At 40.9% G+C, this 24,521-nt stretch overlaps 2 protein-coding genes across 4 annotated transcripts; one reads left to right on the forward strand and one right to left on the reverse strand.

Moving 5' to 3' along the window:
- Positions 1–421: 421 nt before the first annotated feature.
- On the reverse strand, positions 422–18,582 carry ush1c (Usher syndrome 1C). Of its 2 annotated transcripts, XM_068723580.1 has the most exons (23): positions 18,474–18,582; positions 16,374–16,441; positions 14,575–14,718; positions 14,194–14,332; positions 13,041–13,149; positions 12,906–12,930; positions 12,738–12,795; positions 12,451–12,639; positions 12,301–12,360; positions 11,701–11,757; positions 10,630–10,772; positions 9,869–9,934; positions 9,620–9,768; positions 8,897–8,946; positions 8,469–8,633; positions 8,084–8,200; positions 4,739–4,804; positions 3,772–3,813; positions 3,083–3,136; positions 2,848–2,947; positions 2,379–2,488; positions 2,138–2,193; positions 422–844 (listed from the first exon to the last, which is right to left on the reverse strand). In XM_068723580.1, the coding sequence occupies exons 1-23, from the start codon at positions 18,507–18,509 to the stop codon at positions 832–834; spliced, it is 2,016 nt and encodes a 671-aa protein (XP_068579681.1). In that variant the 5' UTR covers positions 18,510–18,582; the 3' UTR covers positions 422–831. The 2 variants fall into 2 exon arrangements, with proteins under 2 accessions (XP_068579681.1, XP_068579679.1); XM_068723578.1 differs by lacking the exons at positions 4,739–4,804; positions 8,084–8,200; positions 8,469–8,633; positions 8,897–8,946 and adding an exon at positions 9,350–9,405 and having other exon boundaries at positions 18,474–18,581.
- A 590-nt stretch (positions 18,583–19,172) lies between these two features.
- On the forward strand, positions 19,173–24,519 carry ccdc77 (coiled-coil domain containing 77). 2 transcript variants are annotated; one of them, XM_068723214.1, is made up of 12 exons: positions 19,173–19,262; positions 19,848–19,896; positions 20,260–20,446; positions 20,543–20,685; positions 21,686–21,782; positions 22,342–22,432; positions 22,703–22,794; positions 22,885–23,033; positions 23,153–23,414; positions 23,540–23,665; positions 23,786–23,938; positions 24,230–24,519. In XM_068723214.1, exons 2-12 carry the CDS (start codon positions 19,862–19,864, stop codon positions 24,374–24,376), a joined length of 1,482 nt encoding a protein of 493 aa, XP_068579315.1. In that variant the 5' UTR covers positions 19,173–19,262; positions 19,848–19,861; the 3' UTR covers positions 24,377–24,519. The 2 variants fall into 2 exon arrangements, with proteins under 2 accessions (XP_068579315.1, XP_068579316.1); XM_068723215.1 differs by having other exon boundaries at positions 22,706–22,794.
- The last annotated feature ends 2 nt before the right edge of the window (positions 24,520–24,521 follow it).

A 24,521-nucleotide genomic window follows, 5' to 3' on the forward strand; every position in this document is an offset into this window, starting at 1 on the left:
TAAAATCTGAATTATAATCACAGCTGGGATTCCCTCACTCAGTGAGTCGGTTAATGTCCAAGGCGGCACACTATTGCCCCCTATGGACATTTAATTAAAAAATGTATGGGTCCCCACGCCTGAAGTAAATCGATGCAGAGCTGGTGAAATCAGCAAAAAAGGAGAAGGATGAAGGAGAGCACTGTTTACCTCAGGCTCCTTGTAAATGAGTAGCATATTGTTTGACTTTTAAATCAACTCAAAATGGGAAGAATCCATATAACTTAAAACCAAAGTAACTCAGTGCGTCAGTTGTGGACATAGAATCGTGAGTTGGCTTGAAATAGATTATATTAGAATAGACAACACCAACCTGGTAACGTCATGTTGAAAAATTCAAAGTAGAGGGAGCAGAGAACCTGTATGCACAACAGAAAATCAATTCTCTGATCATGAGCAGTCCTTTAATGGGCTTTAAAAATGCAGATTCGAGTGCTGCCATTGATTACAGTTTGCCTGTTTTTATTATTGATATTCTGACAAATGAAACACATGTCTGAAAAAAACAATCAGCATGGCCATGCAAGGTCAATTATATATGGGTTTAACAGAGTGGAGGAAAATTACTGGAGACAACTGAATATTGACTGGATCGTCCTTTAACAAATCAAGACAGTGAGGATGCTTATTAGCTGTATGGTGTCAATATCTTGATACATGAAAAAAAGAGCCTTTAGTAATGCTAAGTAAAAACAAAAGACCATCTTTAGCTCGACAGTGAATCCTGAAGGAATCATCAACTATGAAAAGCTTCTTCATCAGTGTGGTTTTCTTGGCAGGCTGTTGATGAGACTAGAAGAACGTTCTGCAGGTGAAGAAAGAGGAATTAACATGTAAGATAAGAATGACAGTTGCACCAAATAAATGCTGTTAAACCTTCTGTACTTTGTTAACTGGACTGCTTAGAAAGGTTTCATCAGGAAAAGCTTTTCTTATAATGTGCTTGCTTCAATCACTGCACATTAAACACAACAGACCAACACACATGCAGATGGGTTCTAGAAACCCCAAATAATCAGAGTTTAGACAAAGCTAAAATGTTCTTGTCGTTTTTTGGCTGAGACATTGGAACTGTAAAACCAACTTCTTGTTAATCTTTATCATGTCAACTTAAAAAATAACCCTGGTCAAACTCTGGGAACATTTTTACTGTAGCAGAGGAGGAATCCCCCCCCCCCCCCCCCTACAGTACCACTCGGTGTCACTTAATTGTCTATGGATGTCAGAACATGCAACAGTCCTGGGGAACAACATCAATCAGAACAACTGCTGAAGGCTGGCAGGAGTCCTAAGCTGCTTTTATGAGTTGACCATGACCTGACAACGCAGGACAATACCACAGAGGCCACACATGTACACATGTGTTTATAAACGGCTCACTGGGGCAGGATTTGGCAGATATATGGTGGGATGGGTCACTGATTGTATAGTTGTTGTCTATTCACTCGAATAGCATGGCTGTATCGCTGTAGAGCACGTTTCAGCAATAAAGAAACATCGCCCTGAGGCATTCTTCAAATAGAAAACCTGCATACTGTATACATTGTATGCACTCACTGTCACGCTAGCTTTTCTTTGAAATAGCCAAGCTGTGACAGCAGTACATAAATCTGACAGTTTGAAAAAGATGAGGTGAAACAAATACCAAAATACTCTGATAGTTTCTTCTGATTGACAGGGAGACTGTCACATGTACTCAAGAAAAAAATAGAGGGGCCAAACAAAAACAAATGCCACACCAAACATCCCCTCTGCAGTGAAGAGGAAGTATGAAGACTAAGTCGATTACCAAGTTGAGGGTGAGGTAGGAGGAGAGGGAGGGCTAGTGCTGAAGTAGGTAGCCGTGTCTGTACAGTGTTGCACTGCCTTCAAACACCTTTATGTTCACAGTGGGACTGACTGATGCTGACTTAGGGCTGCTTACACGTGCACACATACACACAAGCCACACTGTCATATACTGTAAAATACTGGGCCATTGCCATGTCTTAGATTATGGCCTAAATTATAACAAAAATGTGCATTTGAATAATATACATATGATGCAAAAATGAATTATACAAGGGCAAGAACATAAATAATGATCAGGAATGCTTACACTTCATCTTCATATTGTTTCGGAGGGGAAACAGCAATCACAACATCAATCCAGTCCTAAAGGTAAAAACAACATTTACTTTAATTTTTTACTTGACTGAATCAACAGATTGTGAAAACAACAAGCATAAACATAAATTGAGGTGAAAGTGGTTTAAGTCAAATCAATAAAACACCCTACTGTTGTAGCTACCAGGGGAAACAATAGCTTTCTTTAAATCTGATTCTAATCTGAATCCTACCCCTCCACTGTTCCAGGCCCGACCCAGAGAGTTTTGTCCCTCAGTCAATGTGGCATCAATCAGGATCTTCCCATTGACAGCCATAAGTTCATCCCCGGGTACAACGCCACCTACAAAGACACACATCAGAGATGGCTCACTGTCAAACATGTCTATTCACAACAGTGACACACAGGCAGTGAGTGCCAGAACCAGCTGCAGAGATAAATATAGTCCGAGTGAAGAGACGCTCCCAAACTGGAATCGACTTCAGTAAACAAGTAAACCCTTAACATGTTGTCCCCCACAGTGATGCACTGTTGTAGTGCGAGTAAAGCTTGTATCTTAACTGTATGCACAAAGGTAGGTCAGCAAGCTGGCACATTCATATATAAATGTTTTCACTTAAATCTAATGAGCAATTTTTGCTGTTTTTATGGCTTTAAAGATAATCATTAAGTTAATATCTGAAAATAGAAAATGAACTGACCGTGCTTATCTGCAGCGCCACCTTCATACACTGAAGATATCACCAACTTTCCCAACGGAGAGTCTGCGCCTCCCTCCAGAGCCAGGTCAAGCTGTCCAGTCTTTAGAACAATGAACAAAAGCATCAACACCACCAGCCATGATTTAGAATATCGCACTTTAAATGTGATTAGCGCGATTTTTCTCATCAATAAAGTGAGTTATCTGAAGTGAAGGGAGAAGACGCAGTGCAGTACCTTCTTGATTCTCAGAAGTCTCACATCTCGCCCATCTATCTGGTCCGAGGAGAACTAATAACATAGAAAGGATTGAAGAGGGTAAAAGCACAAAACAACACTGCAGTTGCTCAAAAGGAAGTAAAATAATAAATAGAGGTGCCAACATAAAGAATGTCTTTCAACTCTGAATATATGTGCATGACAATGCTCAGTAAAAAAACAAGAGATGTATAATACCCTTTGGGGGTTATTAACCATATATAACTTATGAGGCGAGAACTGCGGCTCGACAATTGTTCACTTTAGGAAAATGATTAATGTTATAATAAAACAAACTGAAAATATCCCTTATTCACACAAAAGACAATTACAAACAGTCAAATTGACTATATCTGGCTCACTAGCAAGCTACTAGAAGTTAGCTAATTTAGCATCTAGATAAAGCTAGATATTCTGTAATTTGTCTAAATTGCTGTAATGCTAGTTCTAAGGTATCTTTGATATAACATAATTCACAATGGCTGCCATGGAAATCAAACATTTTATTAGATAATATATAATTAGCTATAATGGTTATTTAATCCTAGCAGACACAAAAGGTTTACATTTCTAGTTAGCTGGAGCTAAGACCTGCTAAAAAACACTTTCATTTTAAACTGCCAAATATCTTTTGCGTCGTTGTGCAATGACTATTAGGCATACGATACCATGGAGTGGGGATCAAAATCTTCCTCGTATTTCTGAAATCCCTGAAAGAGAATTAACATGTAGTTCATTAAAACGGATCAATACGTTAATAGGTGGTTAACAAACTAGACAAGAGGAAATATAAAGAAACTAAGAAATCTCAGTAAATGTCAGCTGGTCAGATTTCCTTTGACAACCAGTTTTATAATCAAATTGTAATACCATCCTGTTAAATGAAAACCATGGAGACAAAGTGGCTTTCAAAGCCTCCCACTTTCATTCAATAATGACAAGCATAGTTAACAGGAACACATGCACACACAGAAAATCAGTCCTAATCATTCCTACCAAAGACAGCAGCAATTTCATTTAATGGAAGGAAACAGAACAAAGTACCTCACATTAATCCAGCTACGATGACTCAGAGAGCCATTCCTCTCCTTGAAAAATAAACACATTCATTTAAATCCTCATCTCCTGTTTTGAGGCAAACATAAATAATTAACCCATTCGTTTTTATTTGTTGTGGCTAGAGAAGGCAGTTGAAAGCAGCCCAAACAATCTAACTGATGTCGTATTTGGAATAAATGATACAGTTTATCTAAACTGATGTTCTCTGAAAAAAAGAAAACTTCCTTTCTTCTAGTATTGCACACTGGACCAACCAATGTAAGAAGACAGATTACAACCACATGGAGTAATTGATGTACAAGCCATCTGTTGCCAGATCAAAACCAATAACAGCAGTAAGACTGTGACCTGCATTCCCACACTGTATGTTCACAGCACTATTGTGTGCTCCAAATGAATATAAGTGCACTCATGTATAAGCTACACAACTGGACCTTAAGGCAGTGACGCAGCCTAAAGGGAATACAAAATAAAAGAAGGCGTAAGAGATCCACGAGGAAACCTGATGTGTGAGCATGTGCAGAAAGAATAGGAGCAAAAAATAAATCAATGGAAGTGGTGATTGGCATGGATTACTTGTCGTTTGCTGTTTGATTTAAAAGACGAGTTGAAAGGCACCATCCGTTTCAGCATTTCCGGAGGCTGAAACACAAGAACGGGTATCAGCTTTAGCGAACAAATAAAAACGAAACAAACATCCCTCACTATGATGCTGGAATTGTGTTTGCTTCGCCACAACAACAGTGATGGCTGTGGTTGTGTGCAATCAGCATTGTGTACTATTTTACCTACTGTAACCACATTCAGCAGTGATGTCACGGTGTACCGACACGCCATAGAGTACACTGCTACATCACATGGATGAGAAGTTAAACCATTTGAGGGTGAGTCAACCACGCTATGCTACTCTAGGTATAAGCAAAGAGATATATTTTTAAGTGTTAAACATAAATATCATAAACATGCGATGTTTTGGTCCAATTCACTCAGATAAAAAACTAAGATAAGTATTGTGATGCGACTGAGACCGCCTACTTTATTTTATTATTGTCAACAAATCCCATGAGAAGACCAAATACTAGTGTATTCTCCATGTATTCTCCATACTCCATGTTTGCGGCCGTGACCAACAGGAATCCTATGTTACTATTAGAGCATGCGGTACACCACAGTCCTTGGGAACATAATACGGCACAAAACATTCAGTACCAACTTTCTTTTATGTCAATACTTTCAATTCAATATATGAAATACACCACAGTGTATTGTAATAGTACAGTTGTGTGCTGCAGCAGTGTAGACTACTCGATTGACCATTGTGGTAAAACATATTAGGGGAAAGTGATGATGACTTATGGCAACCCTTCAGCTCCTACAGTCAAGGTGCCTCTCAGCAAGGCATTTCACCTCCAGCTGCAGAGATGCTGCTGAACTGAGGGTAGAAGTGTGTGGTTGTGTTCTCAGGTCTGTTGATGCAAGGCAGAGGGTTACTGCAAAGGGTTTCTCCAAAATAAATGCAGTTTTGAAAAATAAACGATATGCCCAGTTTCATTAGAGCTTTTTGAAAGAAGGGATAGATGGCTTTCCCGTGTGATCTGATAACCACAGATTGGCTTTCCGTGAAACAGCTGGAGAGTCTGGAAGACTCACCGGGACTCAAAAAAGTGATTAATCTCTCACCCAGATGACGGCAAGCTTTGTCAGATGTCTTAATATTTAATGACCCTATTGCATTGAATCAGGATGGATTTATGTAGGGAGCAAATGATGGCAGTGTGGCGTGTTTCATACCAGGCCATCAGAACGGAGTGCAGGTCTGAGTGGATCTGGTCGGTGGGTTTGGGACTGTGGCAGCATGACGGGTTTAGACATGACAGGGGTCATCTGACGCCTCTGGTTGGGGGGACTAGGAGCTAGTTGCTATTGGGAAGGACCATGATTCCATGCAACAGCCGAGTTTATGTTTGGATTAAAACAGTATGTTCATTCAACAAGTCATTTTACAAAAATAGCATCTTGTTTTGGGAGGATTTTTACAAATTTATAAAGTTCATAAAATCGAAATGGGTGTTTGCAAAACTTCAATCAGATTTTTAAAGAAAGACACTCACCAAGGGGGTGCTTGAATTGGAAATACGACTGGCATGGGAGGTTTTTCTCATTACCTGAACCACAGTAAAACAAAATGAATTTCTTAGCCCCCTGGCATAGACAGAGCACTGCAGGCATATCAGTGCAACACACACCCAGACGCACACCCATCTCCTGAGATATCACAGCATGGCTGCGGTTTCAAAAGCATTCAATGCATAACCCATTGGATGAAATGCAAATGTCCTAACAAACGCAAGCACACACTTTTTTTTTTTAAATAAATCAGCTCCTCTCATGAGCAATAACATGCTACTTTCATCACTTCTACACACCATAAAACACTCCACTCACTAGAACAATCCACACAAGCAAACATTTACTAACTGAATCTTTGAATGCCTTTCCCTCAGTGAGAAGTAAATTGTAAATCAACGACATATAATCTCTTCTTCTTATAATTCAGTAATGCTAATACGGTGCACCTCTCTCTCTTCATGCATAAAACAACTCAACACCTATAACAGGACATGCACATAAACCTATTCAATAAAGAGAACCGAGTCCTGCAGCTTTGAAAATGCATTAACTTTATGTGCGCCCTTCATATTTCTTTAAAATGCTAATGAAACTTTTCATAGATGAGAAAAAAAAATCCTTGCCTTCTATCAGTTCAACAAAGCAATCCACACATCACCTCTCTCACACGAGAATCTCTAACCTTTGGACTAGAGGGGTAGGACATTTCACTGGTGTTGGACGAGTAAATCCCTCCTCTTGGCAGATAGCCACCTGTCTCCCACTCGCTCCTGTGCTCTGGAGGACTGGGAGGGTGTTGGAGGTGATGGTGATGATGCTGGCGGTAGCCGCTGTGGGTTCCTACTCGTTCTCCTGAATGTTGTGGGGGTGGGGGCGGTGGGGGAGGTGGAGGAGGTGGTGGTGGTGGAGGAGGGGGTGGTGGCGGAGGAGGCCGTGGAGCAGGCTGAGGGGAGGATGGAGGCCAAGACGACTGAGGCTGAGGAGGGTAGTGGGAGGAAGGTTGGCGAGGGGGTTGGGGAGGCTGAGGGGGAGGCTGAGGCCTGCGCCCCTTGTTGTTCAAGGTAGACGGGGCAGAGGGAGGGTTTCTCGCGCCGGTAGGAGAAGGAGGCCGCCGCTGTGGGGATGCTCGAGGCAAGGGAGGGGAGTAGTGGGGTATTGTGGGGTTCAGCTTGGGTGAGGGTGGGGGGAGAGGCAAGGGAGGGGGAGGCTGGCTAGTGCTGGGCTGGGTGGGGGCCAGTCTCTTCAGAGGGCCCCTCAGGCTCTGATCCACGTCATCCAAGTTAATGTCATCCAGATCAGTGGTGGCCAGGTGGAGGCCGCCGGGGAAACGCTTCACCTTGGGCACCGAAGCAGGAGAGCGCGGCGGGGAGAGCTTAAAGTCACAGTGACATGAAAAATGACTCGTTTCACCTCATGTCACTTCTCTGACACACACATCTATACATTCTCTCCTGCAGACTGTTGTCTCATTCTCTGTTCTTCTTTTATTCTAAATGGCCATGTTGTCGTTTTAAGGCAAATGGTCACCTGAGGAAGACCAATTTGTGCCAAAACATTGTTATGTCCATGTAGAAATAAAAAATGTTAAGATAATGAGATAGAATGGGGTATTTTAATGCTTTAATGCTATTATCAGCAATGCTATGCTACTGTATTAGAGCTCTACTCATCTCCTTGCAACACTAAAAAGTATTGGCATATAACTTTGTATGATGTTGTATGAAACAAGAAAACATTGTTGGGGAGCTCGGAGTGGAGAGAGGTTTTGACAGAGAAGGTCTCACTCTGTACCTCTGGGGATTCATTCTCCACACAGGATATCTGCTCCAACCGAGTCTGACAAAGACGCTCCACCCAGTGTTGCACTTTCTCCGACTCCTCAAGGTCTTCTCTCTCCGTCTCTGAAACCTGGTACAAAAGGGGGCAGCATCAGACAATAGGAATTAGCCCGATACACACACATTTACATGCTGAGCTTTAAAACAGCTTTTAGTGCATAAAAAAACAACAACAACATGGTTGCATTTAGTTAAAACCACAACTTGACACCCTGAGAGTGAATAGTGCCATAAAGTACATCATAAATATTAAATGGTTTAATCCACATTGTCACTTTGTTCAGTATTTAAGAACAAATCCACTCCACAATTCACTTTGGTAAGCTTTATTTTCGTACCTCCTGCACCAGACGATTGATCTTCAGCTGCTTCTCTCGTTCATACATTTCTTCCTTCTCCTTGGCAAGTTTCAGCTCAAACTCCATCTCCTTCTTGTTCTTTCTCTGCTCCTGCAGTGTGTCCGTGTTGGACACTTTCTTCTTTTTCTTCTTCTTTTCTCCTTTCTAAGGTCGCATCAGTTAGTCCAAATAAAAAAGCAGGGGACCGACAAATCTGCCACTCCAAACCACGCAGCACGACATGCAGAAATAGCTAGTGACACCACACAGTGTTTGACGGATAAAAGCCCAACAAACAACTTTAAGTCTTATACATGTTTCTAAAAACAAAATATGTAACAGCCACTTTGTCATGATGACATGAGAGCTATTTGTCTTTCCTTTGTAGCCACTCTTTCACCACACTGAAGTCAGGCCGCTGACAGTACCTTGCGGAGTGACGGCAGTTTTCCCTCATAGCGATAAAACCAGCCAAATGCTAAGGATGGAGATGAACACAGGTCACTCAAAAATGTGTTAAGTTACATCCAAGGTTAAAACACAGACTCTGCAAACTCCAAGCAGTGCATCTATTAAAAACACAACAACATGACACTAAAGAACAACAACACTCCAAGAGAGAAAAGAGACAAACAGATTAAGCCTGCTCCATTTAGGCACTCTGAATCCCTACATAGAAAATGCCTTTAAGTGATGCAAAAAAAGTGATGCAGCTTTCAACAGCTGGACTGGTTGTGTGTCATAATTTTCAGCAGCATCTAGCAAAAAAAATGCAACTCATTGAAATGATACGGAAACCTCTCCGATGGTTAAATTCTGGTTGTCAAAGGAAATCTAGCACAAGGAGACTAGGACAATGACAGCTGAGGCTCCAGACTCACTTGTCTGTCCTGATCTTCCTCCTTGTCTTCCTCTGTGAAGGAGCCGGCTTCATCGGCTTAGAGGAGAGGCCATAAAAGCAACAAAGCACACAGAAGGGACAGGAAGAGACAGAGAGAGAGCGTGCGTAAGAAAGGAGGGAAAATGGGGTGAAATCCAGGCAAGAGCAACTTCTACAAATCTAATGGTTAGAAGAAAAGTAAATATGTAGGTTCAAGAGTAAATAGAGGATTCATGCATTTCAGGATGAAGACTCATTCAGGTGTCCTTACGAGAACTCTTGGCTTTGGTGGTTTTTGACTCGGGTGGAGCGGGTGATGGGCTCTTTGGAGTGTGGGGGCTCTTCGGACTTTTGGGCCTGTCTTTGGCTCCCCAGTCCTCCTCCCACTCTCTGCTGTGCTTCTTCTCCACAGCCTCAATCCTACAAAGGATGACAAAACAAGTGAGAGTTGGAAGATATTTACGAAACAATACTGAACCGACACTTTAAGGACATTAAAAACACAATATTAGTTGTATACTTGTCCATCTCCTTTTTATATCGCTCATCTTCCTCTGCAGCTTTCTGAGAGATCTCCATCTTTCTCCTGTTAAAACACAAGAGTTACAAAATAAAACTCTGTCCACACAACATGTGGCACAGGGCTATAAATACCATGGCCAGTAATCGCTATAGGACCGGGCTATAAATACAGGATATATGACTTTAATCCAGTTTATAACGGCTATTGAGAATGTCAGGCTCGGAACGTGTGATATTCAGTCCCATTATTTATCGTGAGATATTGCTGGCATCAAAGCACTGAGAAAACTAAGTGTGTCCTGTGAACTCCTGCGAAGGATGTGCAAATTATTTAGTAGTATGAACATCAATCAATATAGTGATGCAACAACAGAGCAACATAAGGGTCTCTCGGTTGGTTGGAAAATCAATGTAGGTTCCGTTTACTTTCTGCGCAGATGTCGGTTTTCTATTGGTTGATAACTTTCAGTCTCAGATTAACCGCATGTTGGTATTTCCCAAGCTATTTAGACAAACTGAGCCCTCCAGCTGGAGGAGGATTATTGTTAAAGCCGTTTCAAATGTCAGCAAAGGTTTTTTTAATCAGTTACTGATCTCAATTTCAGGATGTAGTCTTACTGTACATTTCAAGATTTCACACTATATGCCTCCAATTCGTCACAATAGAGACACTAAAACGTCTTGGGTACAGGTACAACAAGACAGCTGTCATTTTTTTTACATGAATGTCAAGAAAAGGAGTTTTGGCTGTTCACTCACTGCTTCTCCTTCTGCTGCTGCTCTTTAATGATTTTGTTGGTCTCCAGTGCCACCCTCTTCTGGTGCATCAGCTCCTGCCTATCCAGCTCCCTGCGGGCCTCAACTGCCAGACGCTCCTCATCCGTCATGAACAGCTCTCTGCCCTGAGAGGCGACAACAGCCAGAGATACCGATCAGGGAAAGATTTGGTGTAGAGCAAGCATCCCAAAACATTTTGGGCTCTGGAGACCGGCAGGCAAGCCCAAAACAGTCTCCCTGACCAGGGTGAGCGATGTCTCTTTTGAATCATCTTTGAATTTCTAATTAGTATAGAATTACTACTATGTGCAGGAACAAAAATGTATAAAATGAAATACTGTACTGTATACATTCCCAAATATGTACTGTTGCAGGGTTCCCTGTTTATGCAGATGAAAATAAATATGCATTAGTCAGGCGCAATGAAAACCATGAATAAGAGGAGACTCCCGAGGCAAACAACCTGCCGAGTGACTTTACTGACGATAAATGTTGCTCCTGCAGACAGTCGGGCTGAGGCACAGGCAATGTGGTAATGTCATGTCTCCAAAACAGACCTGTACATTAATCTGTGTGGTGCAGGAATGCAAAGGGGAAAAGGCAGAAGTTTGTGTTCCCACATCCATAACAGATAATCCTTTACCCTCTGAGAGATCAAAGTATCCCCATCTACATATTATTCTATGATTCCCAACGCAATACAAACACCAATTCTAGTCATTTTACTATGGAATTCTTTTTGATTTAACATTTTTAACTGGCAACACATTTTTTATCATCCAGACACTTGAAAATCTCTGGGATATATATACAGTATATGTAATAAAAACACCATTGCATAGGTGTCATATTATCTAAGAGTGTCTCATATGCAGATGTAATCATATGCACTGTATCTTAAAAGTAGAGTTTCCTGTTGTGTTTTGAAGGGAATCCAATAATACTCTCAAGAGTTATATGTGAAAAAAACACGAGTTATGAGTTAAAAAAGACAACATCATATTTAATGCTTTTTAAATGATCATTTATTAAAAGGTAATGCAGTGTACTTACAGCTCCTGTCAGAACAGTAATAGTCAAACTCCTGCTGCTCTTCAGGACTCTCACAGCCTGGGAATATAACAACAGACAACTTCAAATAATGCCTTTCATTTTGAAGATATATTTTATGAATTAAATTAAGAGTAACAGTCTCTCAAAAAATGGTCTGTGTGAAGCATGTGTTATGTGTATTTGTTAGGGTGTGAAATTATAAAAGACTCCTGGTAAATACTGCAGGCTTTGTTTTCTCCATCAGCCACTTTGGGAAAAAAACTTCATGAAGGACTTTTTCTACTGCAAAACCAACTTGGCTGGTGTAACGCTGTTTTGGCCGTAGATCAACAGCTCATTGGATCTACGGCTCATTGAGCTGTAGATCCACAGCCAAATTAGCGTTTCACCAGCCAAAATGGTTTTGCAGAAGAAAAAAACTAAACAAAACACAGCTGTAGAGTGTTAAACACTGACAGTCACACAAGTACAGATAAAACGGGTGACCTCGTGGTGCTGTGGGTGCTTTCAGATAAAAAGGACAAAATGTATGACATTGTAAATTATGCTCCAGCTGCCATTATTGGAAGTGGACAAATATTTAAATTATGCAAAATTCACCTCTTTGTGGTCCGTATTGGTGAAATCCACCCCGTTCACCTCAGCAATCTGGTCTCCAACCTACATTTTAGGATAAGACATAGATAAAGTTTGCAGCAGTAGGTATACGATTATCACAGTTTAATAGAGGTATTCTGTTTGAGCAATCACCTCAAGTCCAACTTCTGCAGAAAGGGAGCCTGGCTTGACATTACTGATGTAGATACCAGGTTTCTGGGTTGGACCACTGGAGATGCTGATGCCCATACCCTTGGTACCCACAAGGCTGAGAAAAACCTTCTTCTCCTTGATTTCTTTGCCTCCAATGGACGCCAAGCCCGCAATGCTGCTTTTTTTCTCCTGGGGCGGTTACAGAAAGTCCATAAGCTGCCTGCTTATGTGATACAACTTTTTAAACTGAAAAGCAACATGAAGCCAAAACTACATATGCCTCCTACCCCAGACTCTGACACAAACTGGTCGACAAACTGCCACTTGAGTGGTTCATCTGATGAGCTGGAGGAATTAAACAAGTAAATAAGAACAAAGCAATGTCTCTCTAGTCCATTACCTCCTCATTCCACCATTCAAACTGCAGATAGAAACGGTTTTATCAAATAAATTACCTTTTCACTGGGATCATCCCCACATCTGCACAGATGGAAAAAAGAAATAAAATAGAATTAATGTTGCAATCGCCATTAAACAATATTCATCAACCATGGTAATGTTGTTTGAAAATGAGTTTGTGTTTGACGTACGCCTGACTTTGAGTGACACAATCTTCTTTGTCTTGATGAGACTGATAACCTCCTCATGGATACAGGAGGAGATGGAATATCCATTGATGCGCACAATCTCATCTCCAACCTATAAGTAAAGACAGGGTGGGATGCTATGCATGACACCTTCACTTTCAATATATCAAACACACACAGTTACTGCTACTCCAACAATTTCGCATCCCTGTCTCTGGAATATACCAGCCACGATGTGGCTTATGGATCTGATCTGTGTCATCTATTTACATTTGGATGTTTTACCATTTACATAACTGAGCGTGGCTATCACACGTATATGTCAATGTCTACACAGTCATGTGCAATACATACACACATAAAGAAATGCATTATACACACACATCGGTTTTATCTATTCTGCTGTTTTTATCCTGATTCAGTTTTATCAATTCATTTATTCGGCTGTTTTAACCCAGATTTAAAAGCCTAACAAGGGATGGGTGCTGTAAATTAGTCTCAGCTAGCTGTAGGAAATGGTTATCAGTATGGTCCCTGTTAAGTAAAACAAATAAATAATAACTAACAACATACATTTTAAGCAGTTAATAATGCATACTACATGATTCCTTTGAATGTAGAATAATAATAATAAAAGTAATTATTTTCTCCCCTCACATTTCCATCATACCGGTAGTAATGTCGCCATGTTTTGCATTGACTGTGTCTCTCTGGGTTTAATCCAGATATTAGGCAGGAGACTACCCTCATCTTGGCTGTTATAACACACAATGACTCACAGCGGCCATTCAGTCTCATACATATTAAGGCATCAATCTTAACAGGACATTAAACTTGTCTTTCATGACAGGGGTTATTTCTTTTATTTAACGTCCATCTGGGTGAAATTGGACAATCAGTGACAGCTGACTCTGTAAGAGTTTTAAAAACACGATGCTTTGCCCCACCTAGTGGACCCTGGTGTTACAGAGACACAGAAAATGAATTGGACTGACTCTATAGACACAACAATGGCTCCCTTGCCTAATCTTCACATTAATAAATATACTGATTAATGGTATATTATATACAAAAATACACTAATAAAATATGCACATACCAAGGAACTGAATAGTAACATAAAAACAAAAGCCAAAACACACACACATGTGCATACCTGAAGACCGACATTCCCGGCCTGACCGTCTTTGACCATCTGAGATATGTAGAGGCCACTGCCAAACTCCAGCCCTCCTCGGACACTCAGACCCAGTCCATCACGGTGTGTCCGATCCAAACGCACCTCTTTCAGCTTCCTACACGATCAGGAGAGAGAGGAAGATGTAAAACAGGATGTGTGAGCCATGTAAGACTTATAAAGGGAGAAGGAGGGTGGTTTCAGTATGGAGAGAAGGAGAATACAGAGAGTGTGGGGATGCTCAGGGATATTATGGTATAAAATTGTCTTGGTAGCGTGTTTTCATTACGTACGCACATACATTTGCGATACAGACCAGATGTACACCAGTACCAGGACATGAGTCTATGCTGTACTCACCGTGACCTCTTCGGGGTGAGCTGGTCGTACTCCACCTGGTGTTTGAGTGGGATAAGAGGTCGGATGGCATCAAACAAGGGCAAGCGCTTCGGTTCGTTGATGACCAGCTTCAGGTCCCCCACCAACACCGCCAAATCCATTGACCTGAAAGAGGAGGGGCATAAAAACTCCATTTTATAGTTTACGTTGTGTATGTTTTTTTTATACACAATGAGTTCTACCTTCTGTGAAGGTACAATACAGTACAAGAAATAGAGTTTTTAGTAGAAATACAGTATGCACTGCTGTTGTAAAAATTAGGAAGAGAAAATGTTTTGGTATTAAAAACAGAATTGAGATATATTGAGGTAAAAACCTTACAATATAATAAAATCTGATACAACAACACTGGAAATTGCACCTCAAAATTGCACCTCAAAATTGACCGTAGACTTGTCCAAATTATTTGCTTGTTTTATAGATTTATTTATTTACATCTGATGTAAATTAATTCTACACTAAAGGGACTATAGCCCAGGGATTCCTCCACTCAAGAACACTGCACTGCAGAGTCTTAGGTTCCCCATGGTATTGTTTCAGAGGCTTTTGTACCCTGACGAGAATGTAAGTCTGGAGGAAACATTCACCACTTGCATTGTTTTTAGTGTGCTCATGGCCACGCTTTATAATGCTGAATGGTCAGATTCAGAGATGCTGAATGGGACACTGACTCCAGTTGAAAGTACAAGTAATTATAACTGACCTCTGATGATCTTATCTGCCACAAGATTAATAAAGTCCTCCCTAAAGAGTGCTTCACTGATTTAGCATTGCACTCATAATGCAACTCGGGCTACAGAGGTCTGGAAAGCTCACTTTTTTCTAACTACACATCCCAAGATGTTTTACTTTTTCAAACTTATACTCTTCACACCCTAATTCTGACTCAAGTTACATCACTTGTTGAGGCAATTTATCACACAGCTCCACTCTGGGGTGCTTTATAGAACTCTTTCACATATGCAGAAGCACAACCCCTTTAATATTTAATTTTAAACAACAGTAGAAGTATAGGACTATAATATATATTTGCTGATCGAAAAACATCCAATTATCTTTCTTTCACAATTCAAAGGAAGCCAAAAGGCAACTAGAACAGCAATTAAAGCAACACAGTAAAAGCTACTGTGTAAAATCTGTCCACCTGGCCTCCTCTTTAAATTATTAACAAGCGTCATTTCAGTCCTGCTTGGAGGATGAACATAAAAAGAGCTTTTGTGGATAACTGGCCAGGCTTGTCGGAGCACAGTGGAAACTGATCAGAGGTGGGGCCACAGAGCTCTGGCTCTGTACAAAGATTAACTGAAACCTAGACCTGTAGCCCCCCCAACCTAGACCCTCTGAGACCAGGCTGTTCTCAGAAAGCCTGATGGAGCACACAGTTTAAACTGGAGGTCTGTGTGCATGAGAAATGTGTGTGACAAGATAAAGAGCCTTTAAAAACTAAACATCGTTAATAGAAGTCACGGCATTTGGGCATCATTTTTCCTGCAGCTTTCATAAAACAAGAAGAAATGACAGCATATGAGAACAAATGTGTAGTCTTTTATCTGTTGTCTTTTTTATATTTGCTGTAACATGCCACATGTTGTGTTTTAAGGACACAACCTATTAAATAACCATCATCATTGTATTCCCATAGGAATATAGAGGTGTGAATATACAGATGTGTGCGTGACAGTGATAAAACAAAAAAGTAAAAGCAACTTTCTCGCAGACTCACACACTAACAACACTGAGAGGTGACAGATGGTACTCACTGGTGATACATGCGAAGGACATCATACAGGTAATCCTTCTCAGCTTCATTTTCAATCAGCAACTCCACCTGCAAGAAAGAAAAAACATCTGGTGCCATCCTTCTTCACACAGCTGAATCATAGAAAATGTCATCTCACTGACACACACTGTACCTCTCTCCTGTGGTCCTGTCAACGATACAGGGGGTGAGCTGTCAGAGAGTGTGTGTGTGTGTGTGTGTGTGTGTGTGTGTGTGTGTGTGTGTGTGTGTGTGTGTGTGTGTGTGTGTGTGTGTGTGAGAGATACAAACCTGATGGCAGCTCAGCTGCAGCAGAATGGTTTTGAGGAAACGCTTCGGCCAATCACCGATACAACACATTTCACCAAAAAATGTCCCAAACTACAAGCTGCAGGCTTCCAAACCCAACCTGAGTCGCTCTTTTGTCAGAGTGGTAGTTCAAACTAGGCTTTGGAGATGATGAGGCTCCTTGGACTAAAGCAGGTGTAATGGACAACTCTTCTCTCACTATCAAACCACTGGGAGGGAATAATGGCAGTAGAGCTGAGGAAAGGCTGCAGCAGGAAGGTCAGCAGTGTCAGCTTACATCTCAGATACAAACAGAGATGAACATTCACACCCAACATTCACACGCATCTCATCTAGAGCAGCGTGTACTCAAAGGCAGGCTAGGTCTTAAAGAGAGAGAAAAAACACATTCAGACACTGCATCCTTTTATGTAGGGGTTAAAGCATTGGTACACTCACTAAAGACCTTTTTAGAACTTGACAGCAAACATCCTAAATGGACCCTTTTTGTATTTCCTGTTGCAATGTTTGTTAATTCAGTTGATGACAGGAAGAAAACTTGGACCCAAGCTGTAACCCTAGCAACAGAAAGGTAATAAAAAGGTCTAGGACTGCACTACATGGACCCTGCTGTGAGGGCATGTGCGTCATGGTTTTTATAACGGTCATAAACGTCTCTTGCTCAGGGCTAGGCAGTCAGCCACTCCTGCAGCCTGAACTGCATGCAGACTTTGGCACCATATACCAAAGAGATCGTTGGTCAGTCAGATACCCATTTTAAAAGTGCACTGTCTAGTTTAAAGTTTCAGTTTCACATTAAAAAAAACGAGCTTATATAACTTTGTAGATAAATGCAGTAAGAACAATGAACCCCCAGAGAACAAGACACCTGACACTTTTAAATCAACATAACAGATAATTATGAGATTTTCCACAAATGTACAGTGAAACTACGCACACTCTCAACCAGAGTGAGATTCAGAGACTATGATACTGCCCCACAAAGAAACAGAGCCTGATTGTGCCATGCTGGTCCCTCAGCCTCCAATTAAACCCATAAATGGTCCCATCTCTTCCGCTCAGCTGCTCATCTCTGACACGATCTACATTATCTAAAGCTAGGTTGCCCTTTGTGAAGACCCTGCAATATGTGACACTGCCAGCCTGTGTGCAGCACAGATGGCTGGTGATCTCATATGGTCTGGGGCTGATAATGCCCTGAACAGATCACGTTCCTTTCCTCTGTTATTTTGTATTCATTGTCACCTTTTCAGGTTGTCATGTCCCAACACCAACCACACAACATAGTATAATTGGTGCTCAGTTCATGGAGTCACATACAATGGATTCAAACAACATCTATATTATCCTGGACCAAAACCCTATGATAATGATGTCATCCTGGACAATCCATGAAAATAAGTTATTTCAGCTGAAATGAAAACCCATTAGTCTATTAGCACCTCTAGTTCTGTTTAATATTTCTCTATGGGCTGTAAGTTAGGGATCACTAATAATACATTGTATTTTAACCCTGAGGGTACTGCCACACAATTTCTAATTTGTGTTTGATTTATATAAATGCGTTGTGGTGATTTACTCTAAGAAAAGCATTCTATTGAAATACATTTTGAATGATTTTAACTGTTGTTTATTTCGTGCGGCTGTCGACCAGGCCTGCGTGCGTAACGTCCCACCGACAGAGACACCTGAGCCAGTGAGTGACAACCAGGTAAGGAAAACGCTTTTTTTTAAGGGCTTACGTTGAGATAAATGTAATTAATATCAATAGAGGACAATGGTTGAATCTTACCTTGTGCCGAAATTCCCGAGCAACTTTACGCTCCATCGCTGCGAGGCAGGAACAAACGGACAGACGTGAGATCCCGGTGTGGGTGAAGTTTGTCAGAAGTGGACCAGGGTCAGCGCGTCAAGCTGGTCGATGGCAAACCAGAACTTCCGGTTAAGATTTTCATGGTAAGACAATAATAACAAGGATACAATAGTTGAGGTAATGAATACGGTCAAAAAGAACATTTACAAAAATATAGCTAATTTTACTTTCAAGTAACTAGGCCTATCGTTTTTTATACCTTTAACTATTTACACACTTCTAATTCAGGCCTTTATTTCGAAGGATCAACGTGTTTGCTGTATTTCAGCAAACTTAAAAAAACAAACTGTCGACAGTTAACGTTAAGTGGACAATTCACGCTAGTTATTTAAACGCTTGGTTAAACTAGAATAATCTGTATCACAGATACGCATTATAAACCGATATAGATCACTGGACCCTCAAGGAGCGTGTTTTTAAACCAGAAACAAAACAATCTTCCAATGTTTCCCTGACCATTATGTATCATGCTTAACTGTTACTTTAATCGTAAAAAAAATATCCAACATCACTTAGCATGCCTCATAACTGACTTTAATATTGGTGTGGTTGTTTTATTAATTGCTTCATGACACTCCACAACACCGCATGTCGCTGGTGGGAATATTAACACAATTATTTCAACGAAGAAGACAAAGAGGCGGGACTTCCGGGTTTCAAAAGCTCGATAGTAACGACCAAACAGTTGTGCGTTTAGAAAGACAGAAGGTATGTACAATATATTAACGGTAGTATGTTAGGAAAACACGCCAGCGATACATTTATTATAGCTATGTTGTTGTCCTGTTATGTGCCTACTCTATTTTAGCTACATCTGAAGTTTCACCGGTAAATGAATCATATATGAAAGACGTTGTAGCAAATTTGCTTTTCAACAGGAATAGTCATTTTGTTTTTCCTCATGAAATAACGTTACAACTTCAGTCTGTCCACCTGGGTCGAGTTGCATTATGTCTGTGTTAAAGCGCTGAAATGTGAATAATTTTAAGCATCACGTTAGTAGACTTCAAACGTCCCGCTCCCCCTGGCGCCCACCCCATGCATGCTGAAACACACGGTGGACTTTTTCTTTTTGTCAAATTTACTGTTAACTTTAACATTATACTAACTTACTATTACCGCGGATATCCTAACCCATATCCCTACGCCCCCTTATAATAGGGCCTCCCCAAGCGTACATCTCTGTATTATTAGGTATTAGCATGCAAAGTACGTGATATCTAAGCGTTACAACAACAAACCATATTTGCACTATTGATGACAAGTCACTATTTTTTTCTTTTCCGTTTTCAGTGGTGTGTGCTGGGATGGCATCGCCAACAAAAGGTGCAACGCCACACAGGTAAGCCCATATAGTCAACAGGAGGACAGACTTCTTTTTGTGGTCTCTCGGCAAGAGAAATATACTGAGTGTCCATGGTGAGAAAGATGTAATGCTTTAAACTGTAATCTCCCTGAATTATGCTAAGACTTATTGTGTCAGTCTGGTCCCCCACGGTTACAGTCCTAAATCTTATCCCACACGGAATTAGTCTCACTCCTTCAGTGGGTTTAAATGCCTGGGTAATCATTCATTTTAATTTCTTGCCGTTTCTAAAATATACCACAGACATATACTGAATATGCACAGGATAAAATGGTATGTTGAAAGATACCACGGGCCTTATAGTTGAGTCTTAGTAAAGTCTTCTTCTTTTCACTACAGAGCCAACATTCGTACTCCTGGTCGAGAACCTGACTCCCCACTTCCCCCCATCCATGAGCGGCTAGCGTACCTGCGTCCTTCCAGGGAGCTGCTCGAGTTCTACAGACAGAAGATTGCCCAGTTTGACGGAGAACACGAGGACCTGCTGCAGATGCTCGATAAGTACAAAGGCATCACAGAAGACCAGGTGAGGCACAGCTAGGAGTCGTATGTGATGTTGTTTTTCCAGGTATACCAGAGTATGTTTTAACCGATCCTCTCTCCAACCTGGATATCCTCTCAGCATAAATTGCAGTGGGAAGTACGACAGCGTGAGGGAGAGATTGCAGAGCTGCAAAACGCTCTGAGTGACATGCAGGTCTACCTTTTCCAAGAGAGAGAACAGTCTCTTCGGCTTTATGCAGAAAATGACAGACTAAAGATCAGGTTGGTGCACGGTTGATGATGAACCTGGATATGTAGACATGTGAATGCAGGAAAGGCACAGGTGTAATTATTAACATAAATAGGGGCTTCTTTCTATCTATGTGTTTGAGATCCATGCCCCTGCTATTGTGCATGTTTGATTACTGACAAGTGTTACTGGGACACTTCAATAGAATGGAGCCATCATTATCAGAGTTGCAACGGGAAAGTTCAGCTTTGAAAAGAAAAATTTCAAAAGCGTTAAATAGTGAACTTATTGGGGGCACTGCGCTGTAGCTTGATTGATTGATTGATTCTTATACATTTATTGAGGAGTCTTAATTTATGTATTTTCAATCGTTCTTTATTCTAAAACATTTTTATAAACAAGTTCACTTCAAACCCCAAGTTTGCACACAGCCCACATCGTTTTTTAAGCACCTTTCCCCCATTAGTTAACTTGGGAGCTGGCAAGCTCAAATGAATGAATGGATTTATTTGGTAAATGAATGGATTATGTCTGTTTATGATATAGTAAAATCTTAGTTTCTATCTGCATATGGCATGGTAAATACAGCCTGAGCAGATTACCTCTATATTTCCATTTTATTCCCATTATTTCCTATTAATTCCCTGAAATTCCCAGTAACAACCATACAAAGTTTCTACCATGAATATTATTGCAACCCTAGTAGTTATGCCTGTGCCTTTCCTCATACAACAAATTAAAAATGCTTGCTGTTTAGAAAAGACCTATGAGATGTTAATAGTCATAGATAACTGGCCTATATGATTGTCTGCCATTGGACATACTGCTGCATATTATTTAAAGCCAGTACACACCCATGATTCATCCATACATGTGTTTTTCTTCATAAGACTGTGTAGCCATGTACAAGCTGAGGTGTAATCAGCCAGATTAAAGGAAAACACCGGTGTGGGTGTGCAGCGCCTTTAATATCTGTCTTCAGTATTGCTCTTCTGTACATACAACTATCTTACCCAACTTACTGTTGTACAGAGAGCTGGAGGACAGGAAGAAAATCCAGCACCTTCTTGCCCTGGTGGGTCCTGATGCAGGAGAGATCACATATTTCCACCGGGAGCCTCCTCACAAGGTCCATGTTTTCTTTATCATAGACTTTCCTCACGGCAGATATCTTGGCAATTAATCACCTTAAAAAATGCTGCATTGGCTGGCACACCTAAATGGAACAGAGGCATTGTTAATGTGATCAGCTCTACCTGTATTTTTCCAAAATATTTGCGGTAAAAAAAGTTTGACTAACCATCAAATCATTATGATGTAATTTCCTACATTTTCAAACATAAATTTCAGTTAGTATCTTTGCTGATTTTTGTTCCATATATATAAGCACGCTGTCAAGCAAATACTCATCGCTTGTTACTACCAACAATAACCTATACTGTCAGAGGGCATATGAATTGGGATATTATGTTTTCTCGCTCACTGAGTGTATGACTTAGCTAGCTGTTAGTTGTCTCCACAAACTTGTGCATGCATATTTAACAGGACTCGTTCAGATTCATCAATTTCAATACAATTTGTGGATTAACAAAAAAAATTGTTTATTTCATTGTTAATTAATTCTGTGCCCGCAAAGAAAGAAAAAAACAATGTTTTGAAGACTGCTATATGTGATGACTCTATTTCAGGTCACTGTCACGCAGAAGAACGCTGAGTCCAGATTGGAGGAAAATCTCAACCTAAGGCCAACAAAGTTGAGACCTGCTGCAACCAGGAAAGGTTTGCAAATGCTTTTCTTTTTTTCATATTTAAATTTTGTCTAATGATTAAGAAAAAAATTAATATGATTCATCTTTTGTTGTGTTCTTTAATAAAAAAGGTATCAACACTAATTGTACAAACCTTTTTTGAATAATGTCAGCATCTGATCTGTTAATGTCAAAGCAATGTTTTTTGTGAAATTTGACAAGTGGGCCCTTAGTAGACAAGCAAAATGATGAGTAATTGCTCCAGACAGACTGTGCCAACCTGATTTCATGTCTGTTGAAGCAGAGAGCAGCAGGAGAACCAAATCAGCAGACGGGCTAAATGGAGAGAGCCTGGAACAATACAAGAATGATAAGCAGACGTTGTTACTACAGGTAGGAAACATTTTGCTCCTTGTCTCTCCTGTTTCTACGTTTTTTGTGATGAGTGTAGCAAGCTATTGTTTTTGTGGCTCATGTTTCCAGGTGGAGGCCCTGCAGGCTCAGATGGAGGAACAGACCCGTCTGGCTAAAGAGCAGGTAGAGTCTCTGCTGGAGGACCGGCAGATTCAAACAGAGGAGGCACAGGCTCAACGGCAGAGGGATCAGGAGCGAATCACAGCTACGACTGACAAGTGGGTCTGCGTTGTTCACCGCAACTAAACGACCTAGTGTATTTTAGGAATGATGCTCCTTCAACTCCTTTTTCCTCTCAATGTATAACTCGCACCTCTTCTCGCATTTGACACCTCAGGCTCCAGCGAACCCAGAACCTGTTGTATGAGAGCACCAGAGATTTCTTACAGCTAAAGTTTGACACGCGGGCTCATGAGAAGGGCTGGATGGTGGAGAAGGACCGGCTGCTGAGGGATCTGGACTCCTGCCACAACCGTCTGAGGAAGACTGGATCTGCTGGTGCAGAGATGGGCCGAACCTGGCAACCCAGCAGCAGCACAGCCCTGCTCCTCCCCCGGCCTCAGCCAGAGTTACAGCAGACACACAAGGAGGAGCTTAAAGTAATATTTCTTATTCTAAAATAACTAAAAACTTATATGTAAAGTAATGTAGATATCAAAGCTCTTTTTGTTTTGGGTTGTTTGAGTTTTTTTTAATTTACCTTATTTCAATTTACCATCATCAGGCAATGCAAGAGGATCTGAAGCAAGCCCATCGACTGGCAGAGATGTACAGGGAGCAGTGTATTACATTGGAGACAGAACTGTCCCAAATCAGAGAGGAAGGGGATGTGGGCAGGGAAATATTTAAGGTACCGTGGTTGGACAGATGCTTATGTCTGTAAAATCCTCACACACATCTCTGATTGTTCATATTTCATGGCGATCACCAAGTTTCTTGTTATTGATGTTTTCGTCTTGAATGTGTGCAGGAGCGTTCGGACAAAATGGCCAAGCGTCTTCAGCTGATGACTCAGCGCTATGAGGCGCTGGAGAAGAGGAGGGCTATGGAGGTGGGAGGCTTCAAGACGGACCTGAAGCACCTCAGACAGAAATTCAAAGATGTAGAAAAACAACTCCTCAAGGTAAAAAAAGACTTTCCAAATAGTCAACTAGTGTCTTAATTTTTTTCTTGCATTACATTTGTTTGTCTTGGTCATGGGTAAATTATTTAGTGATTTCAACATGTGTGGTTTGAGCTCTTATTTTTTTTTTTTTAATAATGAACACTGAAAATATGTGATGTCAATCTATCATAAGTTATTATTTAAAGAAAACAAAATGAGAAATAATTTCACTATCGTCTCCTCCAGCCTTGCATACTGCTGATATCGTCGTTAACATTTAACCTGGTGTTTATGTATCCACTGTTTCAGGTTACTCTTAATATCGGGCCCAACCAGGACTTAGCCATTCTGCATGAGGTACGCCAGACCAACGGCCGGACAAAGAAGGTTCAGGGGGAGCTGATGGCGCTGAAGGCTAAGATCTATGGGCTGGAAAACGAGCTGAGATTCAGCTGAGGACCGGACTGTAGCGTCTACTGTCTACCTATCAAGGACAATCGATGGGAGGTTTATCGCGGTCGAGAATGTTTATATTACTGAAACTGTTAATGTTATTTCTATTTTGTTCTTTGAACTAATAAAGAGGTTTTGCTACAACACT

The sequence above is a fragment of the Cebidichthys violaceus genome, unplaced genomic scaffold (genome assembly GCF_023349555.1).
Source record: "Cebidichthys violaceus isolate CVI_PGR_0920_01 unplaced genomic scaffold, fCebVio1.0.p SCAF_3, whole genome shotgun sequence".
NCBI lineage: Eukaryota > Metazoa > Chordata > Actinopteri > Perciformes > Stichaeidae > Cebidichthys > Cebidichthys violaceus.

What these genes read in the sequence shown, in the direction of transcription:
- ush1c (XM_068723580.1), bottom strand. Translation starts at nt 18,509, where the DNA reads ATGGAGCGTAAAGTTGCTCGGGAATTTCGGCACAAG. An exon ending in CTCACCCCGAAGAGGTCACG is followed by an intron (nt 14,333 to 14,574) that starts GTGAGTACAGCA and finishes CTGATCGTGTAG; the next exon opens with GAAGCTGAAAGAGGTGCGTT. An exon ending in TCAATCGTCTGGTGCAGGAG is followed by an intron (nt 8,201 to 8,468) that starts GTACGAAAATAA and finishes CTTTTGTACCAG; the next exon opens with GTTTCAGAGACGGAGAGAGA.
- ccdc77 (XM_068723214.1), top strand. Translation starts at nt 19,862, where the DNA reads ATGGCATCGCCAACAAAAGGTGCAACGCCACACAG. An exon ending in ACCTGCTGCAACCAGGAAAG is followed by an intron (nt 22,433 to 22,702) that starts GTTTGCAAATGC and finishes TGTCTGTTGAAG; the next exon opens with CAGAGAGCAGCAGGAGAACC. An exon ending in CACACAAGGAGGAGCTTAAA is followed by an intron (nt 23,415 to 23,539) that starts GTAATATTTCTT and finishes TACCATCATCAG; the next exon opens with GCAATGCAAGAGGATCTGAA.